At 41.3% G+C, this 17,328-nt stretch overlaps 2 protein-coding genes across 12 annotated transcripts; both read left to right on the top strand.

Moving 5' to 3' along the window:
* The first annotated feature begins 246 nt into the window (after positions 1-246).
* Positions 247-3,887, top strand: LOC118447167 (cGMP-dependent protein kinase, isozyme 1). 2 transcript variants are annotated; one of them, XM_035878743.2, is made up of 12 exons: positions 251-365; positions 546-900; positions 1,034-1,176; positions 1,257-1,394; positions 1,471-1,640; positions 1,723-1,964; positions 2,048-2,359; positions 2,587-2,818; positions 2,978-3,084; positions 3,171-3,410; positions 3,581-3,647; positions 3,746-3,887. In XM_035878743.2, the coding sequence occupies exons 2-12, from the start codon at positions 707-709 to the stop codon at positions 3,839-3,841; spliced, it is 1,941 nt and encodes a 646-aa protein (XP_035734636.2). In that variant the 5' UTR covers positions 251-365; positions 546-706; the 3' UTR covers positions 3,842-3,887. The 2 variants fall into 2 exon arrangements, with proteins under 2 accessions (XP_035734637.1, XP_035734636.2); XM_035878744.2 differs by lacking the exon at positions 2,048-2,359 and having other exon boundaries at positions 247-365.
* A 603-nt stretch (positions 3,888-4,490) lies between these two features.
* On the top strand, positions 4,491-17,317 carry Mondo (MLX interacting protein mondo). 10 transcript variants are annotated; one of them, XM_085656614.1, is made up of 16 exons: positions 4,491-4,631; positions 7,042-7,468; positions 9,321-9,427; positions 10,815-10,888; positions 10,987-11,112; positions 11,195-11,408; positions 11,621-11,716; positions 11,793-12,057; positions 12,186-12,861; positions 12,970-13,143; positions 13,236-13,380; positions 13,436-13,674; positions 13,785-14,233; positions 14,352-14,475; positions 14,548-14,677; positions 14,769-17,317. In XM_085656614.1, exons 2-16 carry the CDS (start codon positions 7,077-7,079, stop codon positions 14,924-14,926), a joined length of 3,369 nt encoding a protein of 1,122 aa, XP_085512740.1. In that variant the 5' UTR covers positions 4,491-4,631; positions 7,042-7,076; the 3' UTR covers positions 14,927-17,317. The 10 variants fall into 10 exon arrangements, with proteins under 10 accessions (XP_085512740.1, XP_085512743.1, XP_085512739.1 ...); XM_085656617.1 differs by having other exon boundaries at positions 12,165-12,861; positions 13,436-13,664; positions 13,838-14,233; XM_085656613.1 differs by having other exon boundaries at positions 12,165-12,861; positions 13,436-13,664; positions 13,784-14,233.
* The last annotated feature ends 11 nt before the right edge of the window (positions 17,318-17,328 follow it).

Below are 17,328 nucleotides of genomic sequence, written 5' to 3'. Positions count from 1 at the left end.
AATATATTCGTGCGTTTTCATAAACCTAATTCCTACGATATAAGAAAGTAGATAGTACGAGTAGTTGTAGTATTTTTATTGGCAAGCATCGATCAAAGTTTTTGCGTCGTCGTAGTCGACGTAATTGTTATCGGACTCTTTATCGCCGCGGAAACAAAGAGCTTTTTTCCCAATCAAATAATATGTCAACGAATTAAACGTTGAAAGAGCAAACGCGTATGGTTTATCTGTCTTTAGTTTTTTCAATGAACCAGTCCAACCGAGAGCGTTATCCTCGATTGATAAGATCTATGCGCAGGGACACTAACGGAATCGATCAGTCGAGCCTGATATCTCGCTGAGATACCGCGATCGAAATACTAAAGGTAATTTTGATCGAGGACAACTTTTGACCTCGGAAATCCTGCCATCGTTCTTCGTCTAAATATTTCGTAGCGCGCACGCGCGAACACGCGCTCGCGCTACCGTTGCCCTCGACGCAACATTTTTCTTCTTTTACTTTTATCTTTTACTTCTTTATGGTTTTCCTTTATGGTTTTTCTTAGAAATTTATAATAAAGGATAATAGGCGAAGGGAGATAGACGAATTTCTCTGGGAAATTAATTTTTAATCGTTCGATAAAGAAGGAAGACAGGCCAAGTTGGTTCTCTTAGTCAACCAACGAGAAGTTTCTGACGAGAGTCGATTTCTAAAGGGGCTTCAAGGATGCCTTTGAAGAGCTTCCGAAGTAGTTTTGCGGCGAAACTACTAAAAGATAAACAGCCGAGCAAGATGACAAGCGGTCAGGATGGCACCAACGAGGATTGCTATCGGGAGACGACCAATGTGCGGAAACATGCCGTTGTCGGTGAGCTCGAAGAAATGAAAACGGCAATACCGATCTACGAGAAAAATTCACGGTAACTTTTCTTTTTCCTTTTCTATTTATTGGCCGATCTCGTCGGATATGTCGCATTGTATACGAGTACTCCAACTTTTACCCTGTCATCTTTTTCCTTTTTTTTTTTTCTTCTTTCGTTGTTTCCTCCGCAGTTCGAGGGAGCTGATAAAGCGCGCAATTTCGGAAAATAAATTTCTCGGGAATCTAAAAAAAGCCGAAATCGAGCAGCTCACGTCCGCGATGCAACCGCGAGAGGTCTTAGCTAATACGAGGCTCATTCAAGAAGGCGAAAAAGGTGAGATCGTCGCGAGGAGACGACGGAGAGATGCACGCCTATGGGCTCGCTCGTCAATACGAATCAAAATGAATTTTCAGGGTCACATCTGTACGTATCGGAAAGTGGCAATTTTGAAATTTACGTGGGAAAAACGTATTACGGAAGATTCGGAATCGGAGTCGCCTTCGGTGAACTCGCCTTGCTCTACAATATGAGAAGATTGTGCTCTATTGATGGTACCCGTTCATTCTTTTTATCGTCGATTAATTAATTACATCGTTAATTAGACCGTTCGTCATAATGTTTCTCCAGTACAAACGAATGGGAAAGTATGGGTACTCGATAGAAAGAGCTTTCACGCTATAATGTCGGCGTCCATGAGGGAATCCACGGAATACAATATTCAAATGCTTCGGCAGATCGAGATTCTGAAAGAGCTGCCGGAGGAAGTGCTTTCAAAGATGTCCGATCTGATAATCGTTGTAAGTCGACGAATCGAAAAGTCTTCAAAAATAACGATCATTAACTTTTCATTTTTTCGATTATCACGATGTCTATTCGCAGGAATTCTTTCGAGGCAATACCCATATTTTTTCCGAAGGCGACCCAGGCGACAAGTTTTACATAGTTAATTGTGGCAATATAAAGATCACCAAGAAGAAATCGTACGGGGCCGACGACGAGCTTATCATCCTCGAGAAGGGTGATTATTTTGGAGAGAAGGCGCTTTATGGGGACAAATGTCGTAGACAGGCAAACGCGATAGCCCTGCCGCCTGGCGCCGAATGTTACACCATCGATAGGCAGTAAGTTTGAATCGAAAGTTATAACGTCGCTACGCAGGATTTTTTTATTCCGTACGGATTTATGAAGGAGCAGACAATTTTAGATCGTTCATCGATTATCTCGGCGGATTAGAATCGATCAAGAACAAGATATGGGAGATAAAGAGAAGGCCGATCGTTAACGACAATTGGAAGGAGGAATTTCAGAATTTGTCCCTGGCCGATATGGAAGTCGAGGGTACGATCGGTAAAGGTGGTTATGGTAGGGTAGAATTGGTGACCATCACGTCATTGCCTTGTATTAGTTTTGCTAGGAAAAAAGTTAGGAAGAGCATGATCACGAAAATGAAGTTGCAAAAGTTGATCTACAATGAAAAGTACAGCCTGATGGCTTGCAGTTCTCCTTTTATCTGCAGGTACCTTATTAATATCAATAATTAATTAAAAGTACCTATATAATTGGACGATATATTTATATATTCTTTTATTTTCTCCCCTAAAATATACAATATATATATATATATTGTATATATTGTATATATTGTATATATATATATATATATATATATATATATATATATTACGTACCTACGTACTACGTTGGCGAAAAGAAGAGAAAACTGTTGATCGTCCATTTTTGCAGATTGTTACGAACGTTCAAAGACAAGAGATATCTTTATTTCCTTATGGAGGTCTGCCTCGGCGGGGATTTGCGAACGGCATTGCAGAGAAAAGTTCGTTTCCCATCTTCCGAAGTCAAGTTTATCGTCGGTTGCATCGTCGAGGGCATCCATCACTTACACTCGCTCGGCATCATTTATAGAGATCTCAAACCCGAGAACATATTGATCGACCAGAACGGCTATGTGAAACTCGTAAGTTCTCTTTCTCTTTCTCTCTCTCTCTCTCTCTCTCTCTCTCTCTCTCTCTCTCTCTCTCTCTCTCTCTCTCTCTCTCTCTCTCTCTCTCTCTCTCTCTCTGTCTTTCGATCGAATTTCCTTCGGCTAAATCCCCGTTATATCTGTCGCGCTTAGACCGACCTTGGATCGAGCAAGTTCATTGGCCCTTACAAGACTATGACGTACGTCGGTACTCTCGAGTATTTAGCTCCGGAAGTCATTCAGAGTTTGGGATACAATAGGTCGGTAGCCGTACGTCGATCGATCTACGACGCTATATAGAAAATATATGTTCCATTCATGTATATTGTTTGTGCATCTTTCAAAGGGCTGCCGATTATTGGTCATTGGGCATTGTCATTTACGAGCTGTTGCTAGGTTGGACTCCGTTTCAAGGTATCAACGAAGTCGACGTGGGTAACAATATCATCGCGGGTATTGAGACGGTCGAAATGCCAAAGATACTCTCCCATTCAGCCAAAGATATTATTCAACGTTTGCTCGAGGCAGATCCTACGAAAAGACTCGGTTACTTGCGAAACGGTGTCGCGGATGTTCGTCATCACAGGTAAGCGCGGGTTTGTCTCTAAATATCTGCCTGTATACGTACGTACGTGCGTGTGTGCGCGCGCCTGTATATATATATATATATATATATATATATATATATATATATATGCAAACGCACACACGCACGTAAGGAAATTTATCTAAATGACTAAAATACAAATGTTACAGATGGTTCAAGGATTTAAATTGGAGATCGTTACAAAATCTGTCCATATCCTCGCCCATCAAACCTACGGTAATTTCGATATGAGCGATCCTATGAGGATTTCGTCAAAGTTTCGAATAATTCTTGTCTCAAAGATTACCTGGTTAATTGGTTATTTTCATTCGTAGGTGAAACATCATCTTGATAGAAGGAATTTCGAGAGATATCCGATCGATCGCGAGTTGGCGCCATTGGATTTTTCAGATTGGGACGAAAACTTTTAAGGACAAGCATAATCAAACTCACTTTGAGTTTAATTTTATATTTCTAATTTGTCTATAAAAATTAATTATTAGAAATAAGTAAGTCGAGTAGTTTAATTACGTAGAAAAAGAAAGAGAGAAAAAAATAAGTATCCAAGTATTTCGAACTCGATGGCGGAGAGATTTGAAAAAGGCACGTTTGACGTTCAAAGTGATATTCAAGCAACGTCCGATAGAGTTCGCGACGTTCGGCCAATAAGAAGGAGGATGTGCGCGCATCGCGTTCCTGCAACGCAAAGAGCGTACCTCTCGTCGCCGTCCCCTCTCCCCACCTTCCACACCTCCCAGAGCCCTCTGTCACCATCGACTAGACTATCAGTCCTACTGTTGATGGTCGACGACGCTGTTGGCGAATTGCAAATGGCGTCACGTTAAGCAATATGAGCGTGCGTGTCCCGTGTAGTAACGCGTACGGACCTCGTCCGGGCGCGGTGCCTCGCGGCCCAGCCTGACGGCGAGTGATTGCTACTTTTTCGTTTGGAAGTGCGTGCTTTCGATCGATCAGTGATTTCATACTTTTATCTTTCTTCCACGATCTTTCCTTCTTTCCTTTCTCCCCTTCCAACGTCCTCTCTCCCTTCTTCTCCTCCTCCTCCTCCTCCTCCTCCTTCTTCTTATTCTTGTGTTGTTGTTGTGTTGTTGTTTTATTGTTGTTGTGTTGTTGTTGTTGTTGTTGTTGTTATCATCGAAAAGAGACGCGATAAAAAAAAGAGTGGCGCAGCGAAGTGTCGATAGAGAAAGAAAAGAAGAGGTGAGTCGATATAGAAGACAATAAAAAGGAAAGCAAGAGTACGTTCGATCGAGGATAAACGTGTATATCTCGAATCGAAGAGAAAAAAAGAGATATCGAACGAATTCTCTTTTCTACCAAGTGGCTATGATACGTTCTTTCACGAAGAAATAGACTGGTATATCGGCCTCCTTATCTTTCTCCCTCTCTTTTCCGCTTTTTCGTTCCTGTTTCTAGATAACGTTTGCTTTCCTCGCGCGTTCACAATCGACATGTACATTTATTATCTGAGAAGAAGAGCCTATTTTAAAGTCACAAATAGCGCGTACAACAAAAGAGAGAGAGAGGGAGAGAGAGAGAGAAAGAGAAAAAGAGAGAGAGAGAGAGAGAGAGAGAGAGAGACTTCAGAAACATAGAGGAATCTTGTAACTTTTTAACAAGTTGTTTTGTAACAGCTCGTTGATTTGAGATTTCATCGTAGTAAACAACTGTCAGATGGCACGTATGGATTTTTTGTCGGTCAGTTGAGACAAGAAAATGATAACGATTGTAATAGCGGCAAGCATGATTATTTCATGACACTGAGAAAGAGTTCATCTTTCTTAACTTTTTATGTAAACTAGGATCGTAGAATAAATGGAAGGTATTTGTAATGAATGCGACATGACTTATCGATTGAATAAGTGAGACAGTTTAACGGAACCATTTATGGGATTAACGTTTAGTTAAATTAAATTAATTAAATAGTCCATCCTTTATATTCCTAAGGTTAATAAACGGAATGTTTTTCTTTTTTATAAAATTTGTATTAATTTCACTATAAGCACCATTTAGCATCGAGGGAAAAAATTATGCAGATTGCTTCGAAAAGACTTTGTTAATATTTACTAATATAGTATTTTCTACGTGCGAAGCCTCAGACTTTTTTCATTGTAAAAGTTGTAATTATTTGCTAAAAAAAAAGGATTACAAAGGATTATAACCGGATAAAAGAATGTAGTTTACGAGCAATATCGTTTTCTGATAAAATCAAAAAGGAGAATTAAAGATTATCCGTGACAGGGGGATTTTCACGATCGTGTATTATCATTGAAAGAAGAGGAAGAAGAGAGAAGAGCAAGCGTAACGAACGTACGTGTGGGCGAAGCCGAATGTTTGCTCGAGTTGCAGCGACGATTGCATAAGAGTGTGCGATCGTGGCTACGAACGTCTCTCTCTCTCTCTCTCTCTCTCTAAGCTCTTTCAAGCTCTTTCAAGCTCTTTGGCTCTTTATTTTTTAAGCCCGGTTACACACCGGACGTTTGCGCGCCTATCATCCTTTAATCTTTACTTCCTCCGTTCGAGGATCCGCATACCGCTTAATGCAAATTTAACGATGAACAGATAAAATCTATTCGTCGGATCAGAATCGATAATCACACTTTATCGCGATTTACACTCTTATTATTATTATTATTATTATTATTATTATTATTATTATTATTATTATTATTATTATTATTCCGCCGTTTGGTTCGTCGAGGCGACAAAGATCGTAACGCGAAGCTCGAACAATACGACGCATGAGAAAAGAGAACTTTTTTCCCGCTGGAGGTTTTAAAAAAGGTCGAAAGAGTCGTTGACTCGTAGGATTTCGTGATTGCTAAATTTATCTAACGCGGCTGTGCGAAAGAATCGATTCGCTTGGTTTTCGATGGAAAACTTCCGTGATCATTATCAAATATATATCGCGATCCATTCGAGCGATGGTTCTTATGGCTCTCGCAATGGGTTAGGGAATAAGGCGGAATTCGTCCGTTATGAAAAGGAGAAAAATTTCTTTCGAGATAAATAATGAGATGAATAATTATTAAAGCGACCCTCAGTACGAGCTCATTTTTATTATACCGATAAAGAAAAGTTATCGCTTCGTTTTTAATCCTTCGGTAGAATAAAGGCACGTTCTTGCGAAAGTGTCATATATAACGCGCGCGCGAGTATGAACGATGCGACTCTACTAGCGGCAATTTCGATGTTAAATCGTCGGAACGATCGTTGCGCCGTTCGTAGATAAGTTAGTACTAGAAGAAATACTTTGTACGAGCCAACGTGGTCGGAAAAAATATTTGGCGCGCGAATTATTCGTCGCGGGCCGCGTGTACGATAAGAGATAGAAAATTTCTCTTAGCGAGAGAGTTCTCTCGTTAAGAAAGACCTTCGCGGCCGCCCGCAATAGCTTCATTTTTTCGTAAACACGTACCGGTCTCGCGTGTCTACGCGTCATATTCGTCTTTAGCATAAATTCTTGGGACAAACTCGGATTAAAAGAGTTTAAAAAAGCAAAACGATCGGACGAAAAAAATAGCCACTTGGGAATAAATGTGTAAATTTAAGTAGTGACTCGATCGAACGCCTTCGAAAAGAATGTTCAATAAAAATAAGTGAAATACAGGTAAACGCGACATACGGCGAGCATAAAGGAGAAGGATGCAGGCCGGATTGATCTACAGGAAGCCCTCGACGATGATGACGTCGAGCCAGGGCATCGTCGGTGCCTTCGGACGATCCGCAGGTGGGAAGGAGGCTGTCCCTAACGATAAAACGAGGAAAACCGTGGAACGAGACTCGAAAGAGACGATACACTCTGGTCATTTCATGGTTTCTGATTTCGAGGCGGAGGCTCAGGACGACGAGGACGAGCTCGCCGTTCCCGTTCCGGACGAGGAAAATGGAAAATTGGCGATCATGACGCCGGTCGGTTTTTCCCTAAAAAAGTTTGTCGACGGTGATATTCTCGACGACAAACCGAATTCTCAACAGCAGCTCAGCATCGAGACGTCCTTGAACAAGCTCTTTCAGTGCATGTCCTTGGCCTACAGGTGAGCCTTCTCGCTTCGCCGATCGCGAACGCGTTGGATCAAGGTCCAAAGAAGAACTACGCTTCTACTCTCTCTCTCTTCCTCCCTCCCACCTTACGATCGGCGGGGATGTTGTTTCGAGAGCGTGGGGCTCTGCGAAATCCCGGCAACCGCACAAATGCTGTCGTTAGCGGCGGTCGGTCAACGAGAAAAGAAATTAATGAAAGGGAGGCCGTAAAACCGCCGTACTACACTGAGCTAGCGAGCGAGCGAGCGAGAGAGAGAGAGAGAGAGAGAGAGAGAAGCACCCTGTCAAAGGGCGCGGCCTTGCTTCTATCTCTTGGCAAACTCGGTCATCGAGCGTGTTACGTTCTTTTAACGATACTTGGACTTGGATCTTTTCAGCCTCGCGATGCTCGTTAAAATGCACACAAATTTATCAAATTTATCGAATTTATCTCAGCGTTTGGTAAATACCGCGTTATCAGATAAATAAAGTTTTTCAACGTTCCCACTAGTAGGAACGTTCGCTCGCGCGCGCGAGAGAGAGAGAGAGAGAGAGAGAAAGAGATCGACGAGATTCGCCGTCAACGAGAAAAAGAAAAGAACGGTTCGAATCTCGGCAAGTCGAGCGCAATCGGCCCAAGTTTCTCTACCGATTAATCTTTCTTTCTTGCTTATCTAATCGCTCGAGTTAGCTGAAAAATCAAAATGATTAAGGTCCGATGCCAAAGTGAATCTAATGAAAATCCAATTTTTCGCGCAGCGCGAACGAGCTCGCGCGAACGAGCTCGCGCGAACGTGGATCTGGCCGAGTTTCTTCAACGACTTCAATGTTTGCACATGGTTCACTGACTCGATTCTTATTTTCAACGTCTTCTTACGCCTTACGTAAGCGATAACCTCGTATTCGTACGACAGCGCGTTCTTCCTATCGCGCGACTTTTTTTACTCCTTTTTTAAACGGTATCGTCATCTCGCAATCGATAATCGATCGCGATCCAACTACGTATTTTCCGCGACAGGCACTGCCTCGAAATGGCGGATTCAATTCGAATAGCAAAGAGTTAAAAAAAATGTGACCCGCGATAATGGTTACGTAGATGCGTAATTTTTTTTTACGAAATATTTAAATATCGCAATATGGGATATAGAAATTATTTCGAGCGAGATCCAACGGTGCTCCTCCTCCTTTTTATATTCCTTCCTCTTTCTACGTCGATATAATATAATACAACTTGAGATAGAATACGTTTATGTAACGCGTTTGATAATCCTCTCTCTTCAATCGTCACCCACGATTCTTTCTTACGTAATTAAACGAACGATCTCCCGCGGGAGAACGCACGGTTTTCCCTCTTTCTTCTCGCGTTCTAAGCTAAGCCGACGCTTTCTCATCCCTCCCCTCTTTTTCGTCTCGCAATGGAGCCCGTTTCGTAACAACTTTTGTCGACAACCCCTTTGTTGCATCGCTAATCGAACCAATCAAAAATAATACCAATTACATATATCTGTAATATATAAATATCAATTACATATGGAAATTGTAATCGAGGCTAGACAATAGTCGCGCGTTTCCTACGATCTCTCTCTCTCTCTCTCTCTCTCTCTCTCTCTCTCTCTCTCTCTCTCTCTCTCTCTCTCTCTCTCTCGGTCTCGATAGAACGAACAAGAGAAATGTGTATGCACGTGGATGGGCGGGGTCTTTGTTAAACTTTTCACCGTGTAAAAAGCGATAAGCGCGACCATTTTATCGATCGCTTTCCACTCCCATTGCGATTCAGCAGCAATGGTACGCGTTGAAAAATATAAAGAAAGAAAGAGCCAAGTACGTCATAGCAGTATGACATAAGGGCATTCGAATTTGTTCCAGACAGAAGCTGACGTCGCCCAAATGGAATCGCTTCAAAGGGATCAGACTGAGATGGAAGGACAAGATCAGATTGAACAACGTTATCTGGAGATGCTGGCACATGCAGTGTGAGGAAATAATAACGAAAGAGAACTCGATCGTACTCGACAACGTATCCGCTTTATATCCGTTCTTTTCTCGCGTTTGCTCGTGCAAAAGCAAACCGATCGAGAGATAAATTAGGATCACGATCGAGTGGAGAGGAGATGCGAGTATAAAGGTATCCTCCCCGCTCCTCCCATTATCAAAGAGTAATCGCTGAGAAGGAGGAACGGTGCAAAGGACGCGCGACTATAGACTAACAAGTAGCTCGACCGTCGTAATAGTGGCAGCTTTTTCGTTAAGCTATTGGTGTATATCAGTTTCGCCAAAGGCTCGCTCTCGTTTCGATAACGCGCGTGCCGTCTCTCTCTCTCTCTCTCTCTCTCTCTCTCTCTCTCTCTCTCGACGACGGAATACTTTCCTATATCTTTTTCGTTTCTTTCTTCCTCATATTTTTCCCTTAGAGTACTTACCAGTTCGTTTACTCGATTATATTTTGCAAGGAGCTTCGCGCGTCTTCTCTTCGATACCTCAAATAATTTATTCCATTCTTCCTCCCGTTCTACGATATTAAAAGTAGAAAAGTTTCTTTCACTTCCGTTGATCAAAAGAATCATTTCGATCTCGAGTGAGATTGAAATTTTATTCTAAACTTATTATTTTCCCGGCTGCCGTTCTTTCCATGACTCCGAATATTTCCCACCGATCATTTCTACTTATACTACGCACATATGTGCATATGTAGTCGCACAAGCAGCAAAACGATTTTTGAATCGTCAGAGAAAAACGAGTTTCGCGCTACGTTCCTGGCTACGTTCGACGCGGCCGATCGCCGTTTCGCATAAATTTCCGATATTCCACTTTATCGCGAGCGTGGAATTGCGCGCCTTGCATTTACTCCCCCTCCCCCTCTCCCTTCAACCCCCCCCCCCTCGCTCGTTCGCCCGTTAACGTCGAACGTGTCGAACGGTAAAAGAGAAAAGCTTGAGAATCGATGAAGCAAGATTGGAAAAAAACAAATCTTTGCCTAACTACGTTAAGAGAGAAAGAACCCCTTCCCCCTCCCCGCGTATTTCGTGGTACTGACAGAAAATACGTCGACGTAAAGAACACGATGTCGGAACAACGGCGACGAACGAACGCGAATTTGTATTAAAGAACCACCACATTTGAAAGAACCACCACCACCGTCGTCGTCGTCGTCGTCGTCGTCGTCGTCGTCGTCGTCGTCGTCGTCGTCGTCGTCGTCGTCGTCGTCGTCGTCGTCGTCATCCTCCGTGATAGAAGAGAGGAGAGGGAAAGCCCTCGGATCGTCGTAGCTATGCATTACGATCGTGTACTCTACGCAAGTTTTTTTCGTTCGAGGCACAAGCGACTTTAACTTTAAGAAACTTTTCCTCGTGTCCCCTACAGTTATACTGAAGCAAAACACGTTGGTGTGCCAGTTCGCGTCGCCCCTGGACGTTGACACTCATAATAAGCCGGAGGTAAGGATAAATAATTTTTCTCATATATCTTCAACGATCTCTTTATTCGTGTTATGTTTCCTCGAGACTAGACTTTCTTGTAATTCTTATCTGATCAGGCGGTCGTCCTGGAAGGCAAATACTGGAAGCGAAAACTTGCTGCGGTTACTGCGGAATATAAGAAATGGCGCATGTTCTACAGAAACAAAATTCTTGGCTGGACGAACAAGGATGGTACCGAGGTGGTACGTCGCCATCGATAATCTTTCTTATAATCGTTACGAGGAATAGCAAAAGTTTCTTTAAAAACAACAGATCTTTTTGCAGATGGAATCGATGGACACGCTAGATTGGAACAATGGCATGGAAACGTCGGAAAATTTTGGCACGAATACGGCGAACGCGTATGGGAGCACCGGTGGGGCTCACAGCGGAGAGAGTATGATGGTTGACGAAGACTATATGGAGCTTATGACGGATACGCTATTCTCCACGATTAGTTCGAATCAACCTATATACTTTCCAGATCCTAGAGAAATCGGTACCTATCACATTGCCTATCGCTCGATAGTAAAAGTTTTAACTCTTTTCTTTTTCTTTTTTTCTTTTTTCTTTTTTCTTTTTTCTTTTTTTCTTTTTTTTCGTCTTCCTTTTCTTTCTTCTGTCTCCCCTTCTTTTTTGTTTTTCATTCAATGAGATAAATGCGATAAGGAAAGAAAATACTAAATGCTCTCGTCGTCGTTATTCGTACAGCGCGCGGAGCGAGCCTGGCGGATTTCATTCAACCGAGCTTGGGACCACTTCAACCTAATCTCGACGATTTTATGGACACGCTCGAGCCTTTGCAAGGTAATGGACCTTTCTCTATTTCGATCTTGGCGATACCAATGGCGATCCTAATCGGCGATGGGTCTCAAATTTATAGAATTCTTGAACTCAAAGTTACCGCCTGTACCGGAAGAGGAGGACATGTTTCGAGGTGGTAGCTTAAACGCCAATTATCCCGATATCGATCTGATGACGCCGATCAATCAGATGAACGAACTGAACGAGGAGGCTACGTCGAAGGACGAACGCTCGTCGACAGTCTTGTCTGTGGAACGGGGAAACGGCATGCAGAATCTTCAATATACCGGAAAGATATATAACCAGTCTGAGGCGGAGTCTAGCAGCGTTTATAGGAATGACATGTAACGCATTCCCCCTATATTACTATTATCATCATTTTTCGGTCTTGAACGAAAGGCGCGGACGCCGCGCAGCGGTTTACGAAAAATTATTCTTTTCTCGAACATAGGGACGTAGAGATGAATTACAGGGCTGCCGTAGAAGAAAATTTTGAGAGGTCGACGGCGACGAGAACGACGAGGACGGCGACGACGACTGCGACGGCGATTACGACTACGACGACCACGACGACTGCGACGACTACGACGACTACGACGACTACGAGTAATGGTCAATCCACGCGTGAAAAGATCCGACAAGAGAATCGTCGTTCCGGTAGAATAAGTCGCGTGATACAACAGACCCACCAACAGACATCTCAACGAGCTGACGCGTATCGGCAGGCCGTTCAAAGTGTACAAACGGTTCAACGAAATTCGGTCTACGAGCAGCCGCCGAGCCAGCAGCAATCTTCTTATGCCATGGAAGTACAAGCGACGGTCCAATTGGCCGCTCCCGTCGACAATCGAATACAGGTAGCGACGTTGAACGATCGTTCCGTCGTCAATGCGACCCAAATCTCCTCGATGGCCGCCGAGGTACAAAATTTGGTAACGGCCCAGCAGCAAAGCTTTGCGCAAAGTAACGCGGCATTGCCGGGCACTCAACAGCACCGGTCCATAAGATCTTTACCGCCTACACCGCCGATGTCTACGAAGCCTTATAAAATCGTTCAACCACAGCCCAATACTTGTTACAAGCTATCGAACATCGGTCAAAACTTTAATACTCAGCAACAATGTAAATTCACCGGCAATAACTTCAAGGTACGTCGTACATGCTGCTTCCCCGAATGAGTTTCGCTACGTAACGTAAATTTATCTGCAATACGATATAATATTGACGTCACGCTCGATTTATTTTCTGACCGACAGACGCATCATCCCGCTCAGCAACAAGTCGTATCGCTTCCAACGCAACAATCAACGCAATCGCCTATACTTTTACAATGCAGATCTTCCGGATTGGATCTTACATTGCAACCGACAAAATTAGTACCACAATCGATCCAAACTACGTCGGAGAAGGAGGTCTTTGCGGTGCCTAAGGTTCGTTTCGTACCGGTCGCGTGTACATGTTACGATGAGAAACGTAAACGTAAACTTTATACGATACTTCTTTTTTTTTTTTTTTTTTTCAGTACCAAATGAAAGCACGAAACAGATCTAGGAGCAGTTCTTCTTTGATACCTCCGAGGATGAATCAATTGCCCTTAGCCTCGGCAATTAGCGACCCTGCTCTAAATTTAAATAACAATGTCTTGCTTGCGCATCTCCTTACCAACAGTACGTAAACATGAATTTTCTCTGTTTGCAATTTCTTCACTTTTCCCTATTTCAGATACGTCCGGTATATGTACAATGAACGCCTCGACCGAAAAAATAATACCAACGACGAATAATCAATCCGGCACGGTTAAGCATATATTACCTATTTTACCGCCGACGGCTTCGGCCACCCAAGTAACAACTACTCATCACATTGCAACGCCAGTCACGGTTCAAGCTATACAAACTTCCTCTATGCAAGCATCGCAGCACCAACAACAACAACAACAACAACAACAACAACAACAACAGGTAGGTCGTTCAAAGGGAGAGAAAGAGAGAAAATTGTGATCGATACAACATGTATGTTTGTGTGTGTGTGTGTGTGTGTGTGGGTGGGTGGGTGTGTATCCTTCTTTCAGGGAATACAATCGAGTCAACAGATTCTCTTGAACAATCAAACTCATCCACCGCAGAACAGTCCTGGCTCGCCCAAGGATCATTCCAACGCGCCTAGTCCTCAAGCTTTGAGTCTAAGTCCTCTTCACAGTCCAATGAGCATCGGTAGTCCATTGTCGCCAACGCGAAGTTACGTTAAAGGAGAATCGGAACGTGGACAGTACAAGGAACAAAGAAGGGTCGGCCATATCCATGCCGAACAAAAGCGTAGATACAATATTAAGAATGGCTTTGACATGCTTCACAGTTTAATACCGCAGCTCAATCAAAATCCCAATGCAAAATTGAGTAAAGCTGCCATGTTACAAAAAGGAGCAGATTATATTAAACAATTAAGGGCAGAAAGGAATCAGCTCAAGGAGGAGATGGATAATTTGAGACATCAGATCGAGTGCCTTAATACTTCTATCAGGTAAAAATTTTCTTTATCTGTTCGACCAACAAATTCACGCATACCTTTATGAACTACTTGAAAAATAAATTGTACCTTTTTCTTCTATTTTATATTAACTCGCACGATGCTCTTGCAGTAATTGTCAATCCATGCTTCCTGCAACGGGTGCACCAGTCTCGAGACACAGAACCAATAAGATGAAGGAAATGTTCGATGAATACGTTCGCACCCGTACTCGAGAAAATTGGAAATTTTGGATCGTATCCTTGAAATAACTCTTCTTATAATAATTCTTCTGATAATATTTTTCTTAACATTTTCTCTCTTAACAGTTTAGCATTTTGCTTGAACCCCTAATGCTATCCTTCAATACTTCGGTATCAACGGCGAGTATCGAGGACCTCTACAGAAGTACAATATTATGGGTCGAGCAGCATTGCTCGCTCGTAGATCTCAGGCCAGGTTTGTGGTTTTGCGACTCTTAAATGCGCACCAAATCTATTACGTTTATATTTATATTTATGACTTTCACAGCTGTTCTCAACTCCCTAAGGTATCTGTGTACTGCCACTGATATTTTGGCAGATCCTGGTCGTCTGCCCGAGGAAGCACTCGCGGCGGTTAATAGAACGGAACGACGGCGATCCATACAGTGACGATCGAGTTCTGAACGGAGATCTATTGGAAAAGAAAACGCGCGAAATATATTGAGACGCCATGTAGAAATCTAAAGTTACCTTACCCAGTAAGGCCGTTAATAATCGAAGAACATATTCAAATATGTGATATAAGTCATATATTTTTGTCAAAGCACAAACTCGTACATTCAGGATCTTTCATTAAAGTCCTTTAATAGCAAAAAAGAAATGTCATTGAAGAAGATTCGATCGATCGATGGGGATCGCTCGAAAAAAAGAAAAACTTATCGATTCGGGAAATCCCACTTCGCCTTCTTTCGCATTGACTTTGCCTCTCCCTCTTAATAGTTAAATACGAACACACACACACACACACACACACACACACACATATATATATATATATATATATATATATATATATATATTCTTCATTCGGTAGATAGGAAAATGTGCGATGAGGATCTTTCACGGGCATTTTCTGCATCATTTCTTAACAACGTTTAATAATTATTATTCCATGCAGATATATTTTAGACGCGAACAACGACACTGGTATCCAACAGTGACCATTTAAACTCGATCAATTCTGTGATATCTTTAATAACGTACTAACCCGATTACACTGTAAATTCTCAAAAACATCATTCACAAATGTATTCGTGCATTCGTGTAATTATACGCAATGGTCGATGGAATACCATTATGCCACCGGCCATTTCATATGATACGATCAATTTAAACTTTAGTGTGTTTAATAAAAATAAATTGATTTTTGAGCCAAGTAAATTATGGATATAACCCATCTAAATGGGGCTAAGTGTTGTTCTTTTGTAATAATAATAAAGAAGAGTTTTTTCTATGTAATTATCAAACGTATCATAAAGCTCGCGCGAGATATGATAGGTAATGTTTGGAATCTTATGATCTGTATAAATTTCTATTTCTCTTAAACGCCTTCGGTATATCGCGTACGAGGAGATTACGATTTTGCATACAAATGCAATCTCGCTCACAATCTTCAACTTGCCTTAAAATGTTAGTCGCACGTAGATTATAATCTGATATCGTACATACTGCATCGGTGCATACATTTTTTTCTTTCTCCCTTTAAATGACGACACACGACGCCCTTTACATATCGTCGTATAGTCATCTAAAAAAACGTATTGCGGCAAACACTTTGTTTGAATTCATTTGCAATGAAAAAATAGTTAAATATATGAGTCTCCCAATGTACACTTTGACATTTGTCATTTTTAACGACGCTATATTGGTCATTTTAAAGGCATTTCGAGTGCACCCTGTCGCATTGTCCGAGAATTTATTCAACGCGTGGCTGATCTTTCATTATGTCGTACTAACTTAAAAATATAAAAGAAAGGAAAAAAAAAAGAAAGCGAGATAATATACGACGTACTTTTCCATTAATCAAAATGACATGGAAATATTTGCGGCCCTCCTCAATGTTCAATACAAAGGAACGAGACCGATCCACGTAGACGTGTAGCTATGCCAAATAATTATTTACTTACGTACATTATATTATCTAAGATCTTTGCAAACATAAAGTTTCTTGTATCGATATTCTAACAAGTTTTCAATCATTTCCATAAATAGGTGCCATATAATGTTAATGTTATATTACAAGAGACTGTTAATAATAAAGTAATACAATTAACAGTCGCTTTAAACGCGAAGCTTTTGCCATATTAAGAGAAGAGAGTATATAAATTCGAGTTATGCCTCTAACCGTGTGCCTCTATAAATTTTATCAAACATTAATATTATTAATATCCGTGTTATATTAGATTTTCACTTTGCGAGCTAACTACTATTACGCATAAAGAAGAAAAACAAAAAAGAAAATAACACATCATACCTATATGCGTATACACACACACACATACACATATATATATATAATATATATATATATATATATATGTGTGTGTGTGTGTGTGTGTGTGTGTGTGTTACAGAGTAATATATATTAATATGTAACTTTATGTATCGAACATGTACAAATCGCATATAAGTATCAATTATTAGAGCTTAGCTACGCTAAAGTACTACTCTGGATATTACGAGTATTCTCATTTTTTGTACGATTGCACGTACGTATGTATGTATTGTCCATGAAGAAAATTCATCTATGAATGTGGTCCTTATTTTGTGCGTATGTACATATGTGTATAAACACATAACGGAAGAAGAAGTACGATCATGGAAAAAATAAAATTTCTCGAAAATGTTGATTTTTTCGGAACTCGTTGTGCAACCATATACATACATCATTTGTTTCGATCGTTTAACTGCTTTCATAAAATTCTTATTACTTTTTTTTATAAGCTATACGACGACGTACGAATGTCTTTTTTCTTTTTCTTTTTACCTATAAACTTATGACGCGTTTATATATACATATATATATATATATATATATATATATATATATATATATATACATATGCA

Source organism: Vespa mandarinia, chromosome 4 (genome assembly GCF_050613455.1).
Source record: "Vespa mandarinia isolate Hongniang chromosome 4, ASM5061345v1, whole genome shotgun sequence".
In the NCBI taxonomy this organism is placed as follows: Eukaryota; Metazoa; Arthropoda; class Insecta; order Hymenoptera; family Vespidae; genus Vespa; species Vespa mandarinia.
This window is presented reverse-complemented; position numbering and strand designations above follow the sequence as displayed.

Coding starts and splice junctions, on each gene's coding strand:
- Mondo (XM_085656611.1), top strand. CDS start 7,077: ATGCAGGCCGGATTGATCTACAGGAAGCCCTCGACGATGATGACGTCG. Junction 9,428..10,814: donor GAGATGCTGGCACATGCAGT/GTGAGGAAATAA, acceptor TGTCCCCTACAG/TTATACTGAAGCAAAACACG. Junction 13,675..13,784: donor AACAACAACAACAACAACAG/GTAGGTCGTTCA, acceptor TCCTTCTTTCAG/GGAATACAATCGAGTCAACA.
- LOC118447167 (XM_035878743.2), top strand. CDS start 707: ATGCCTTTGAAGAGCTTCCGAAGTAGTTTTGCGGCGAAACTACTAAAA. Junction 1,641..1,722: donor TGTCCGATCTGATAATCGTT/GTAAGTCGACGA, acceptor GTCTATTCGCAG/GAATTCTTTCGAGGCAATAC. Junction 3,085..3,170: donor CAGAGTTTGGGATACAATAG/GTCGGTAGCCGT, acceptor CATCTTTCAAAG/GGCTGCCGATTATTGGTCAT.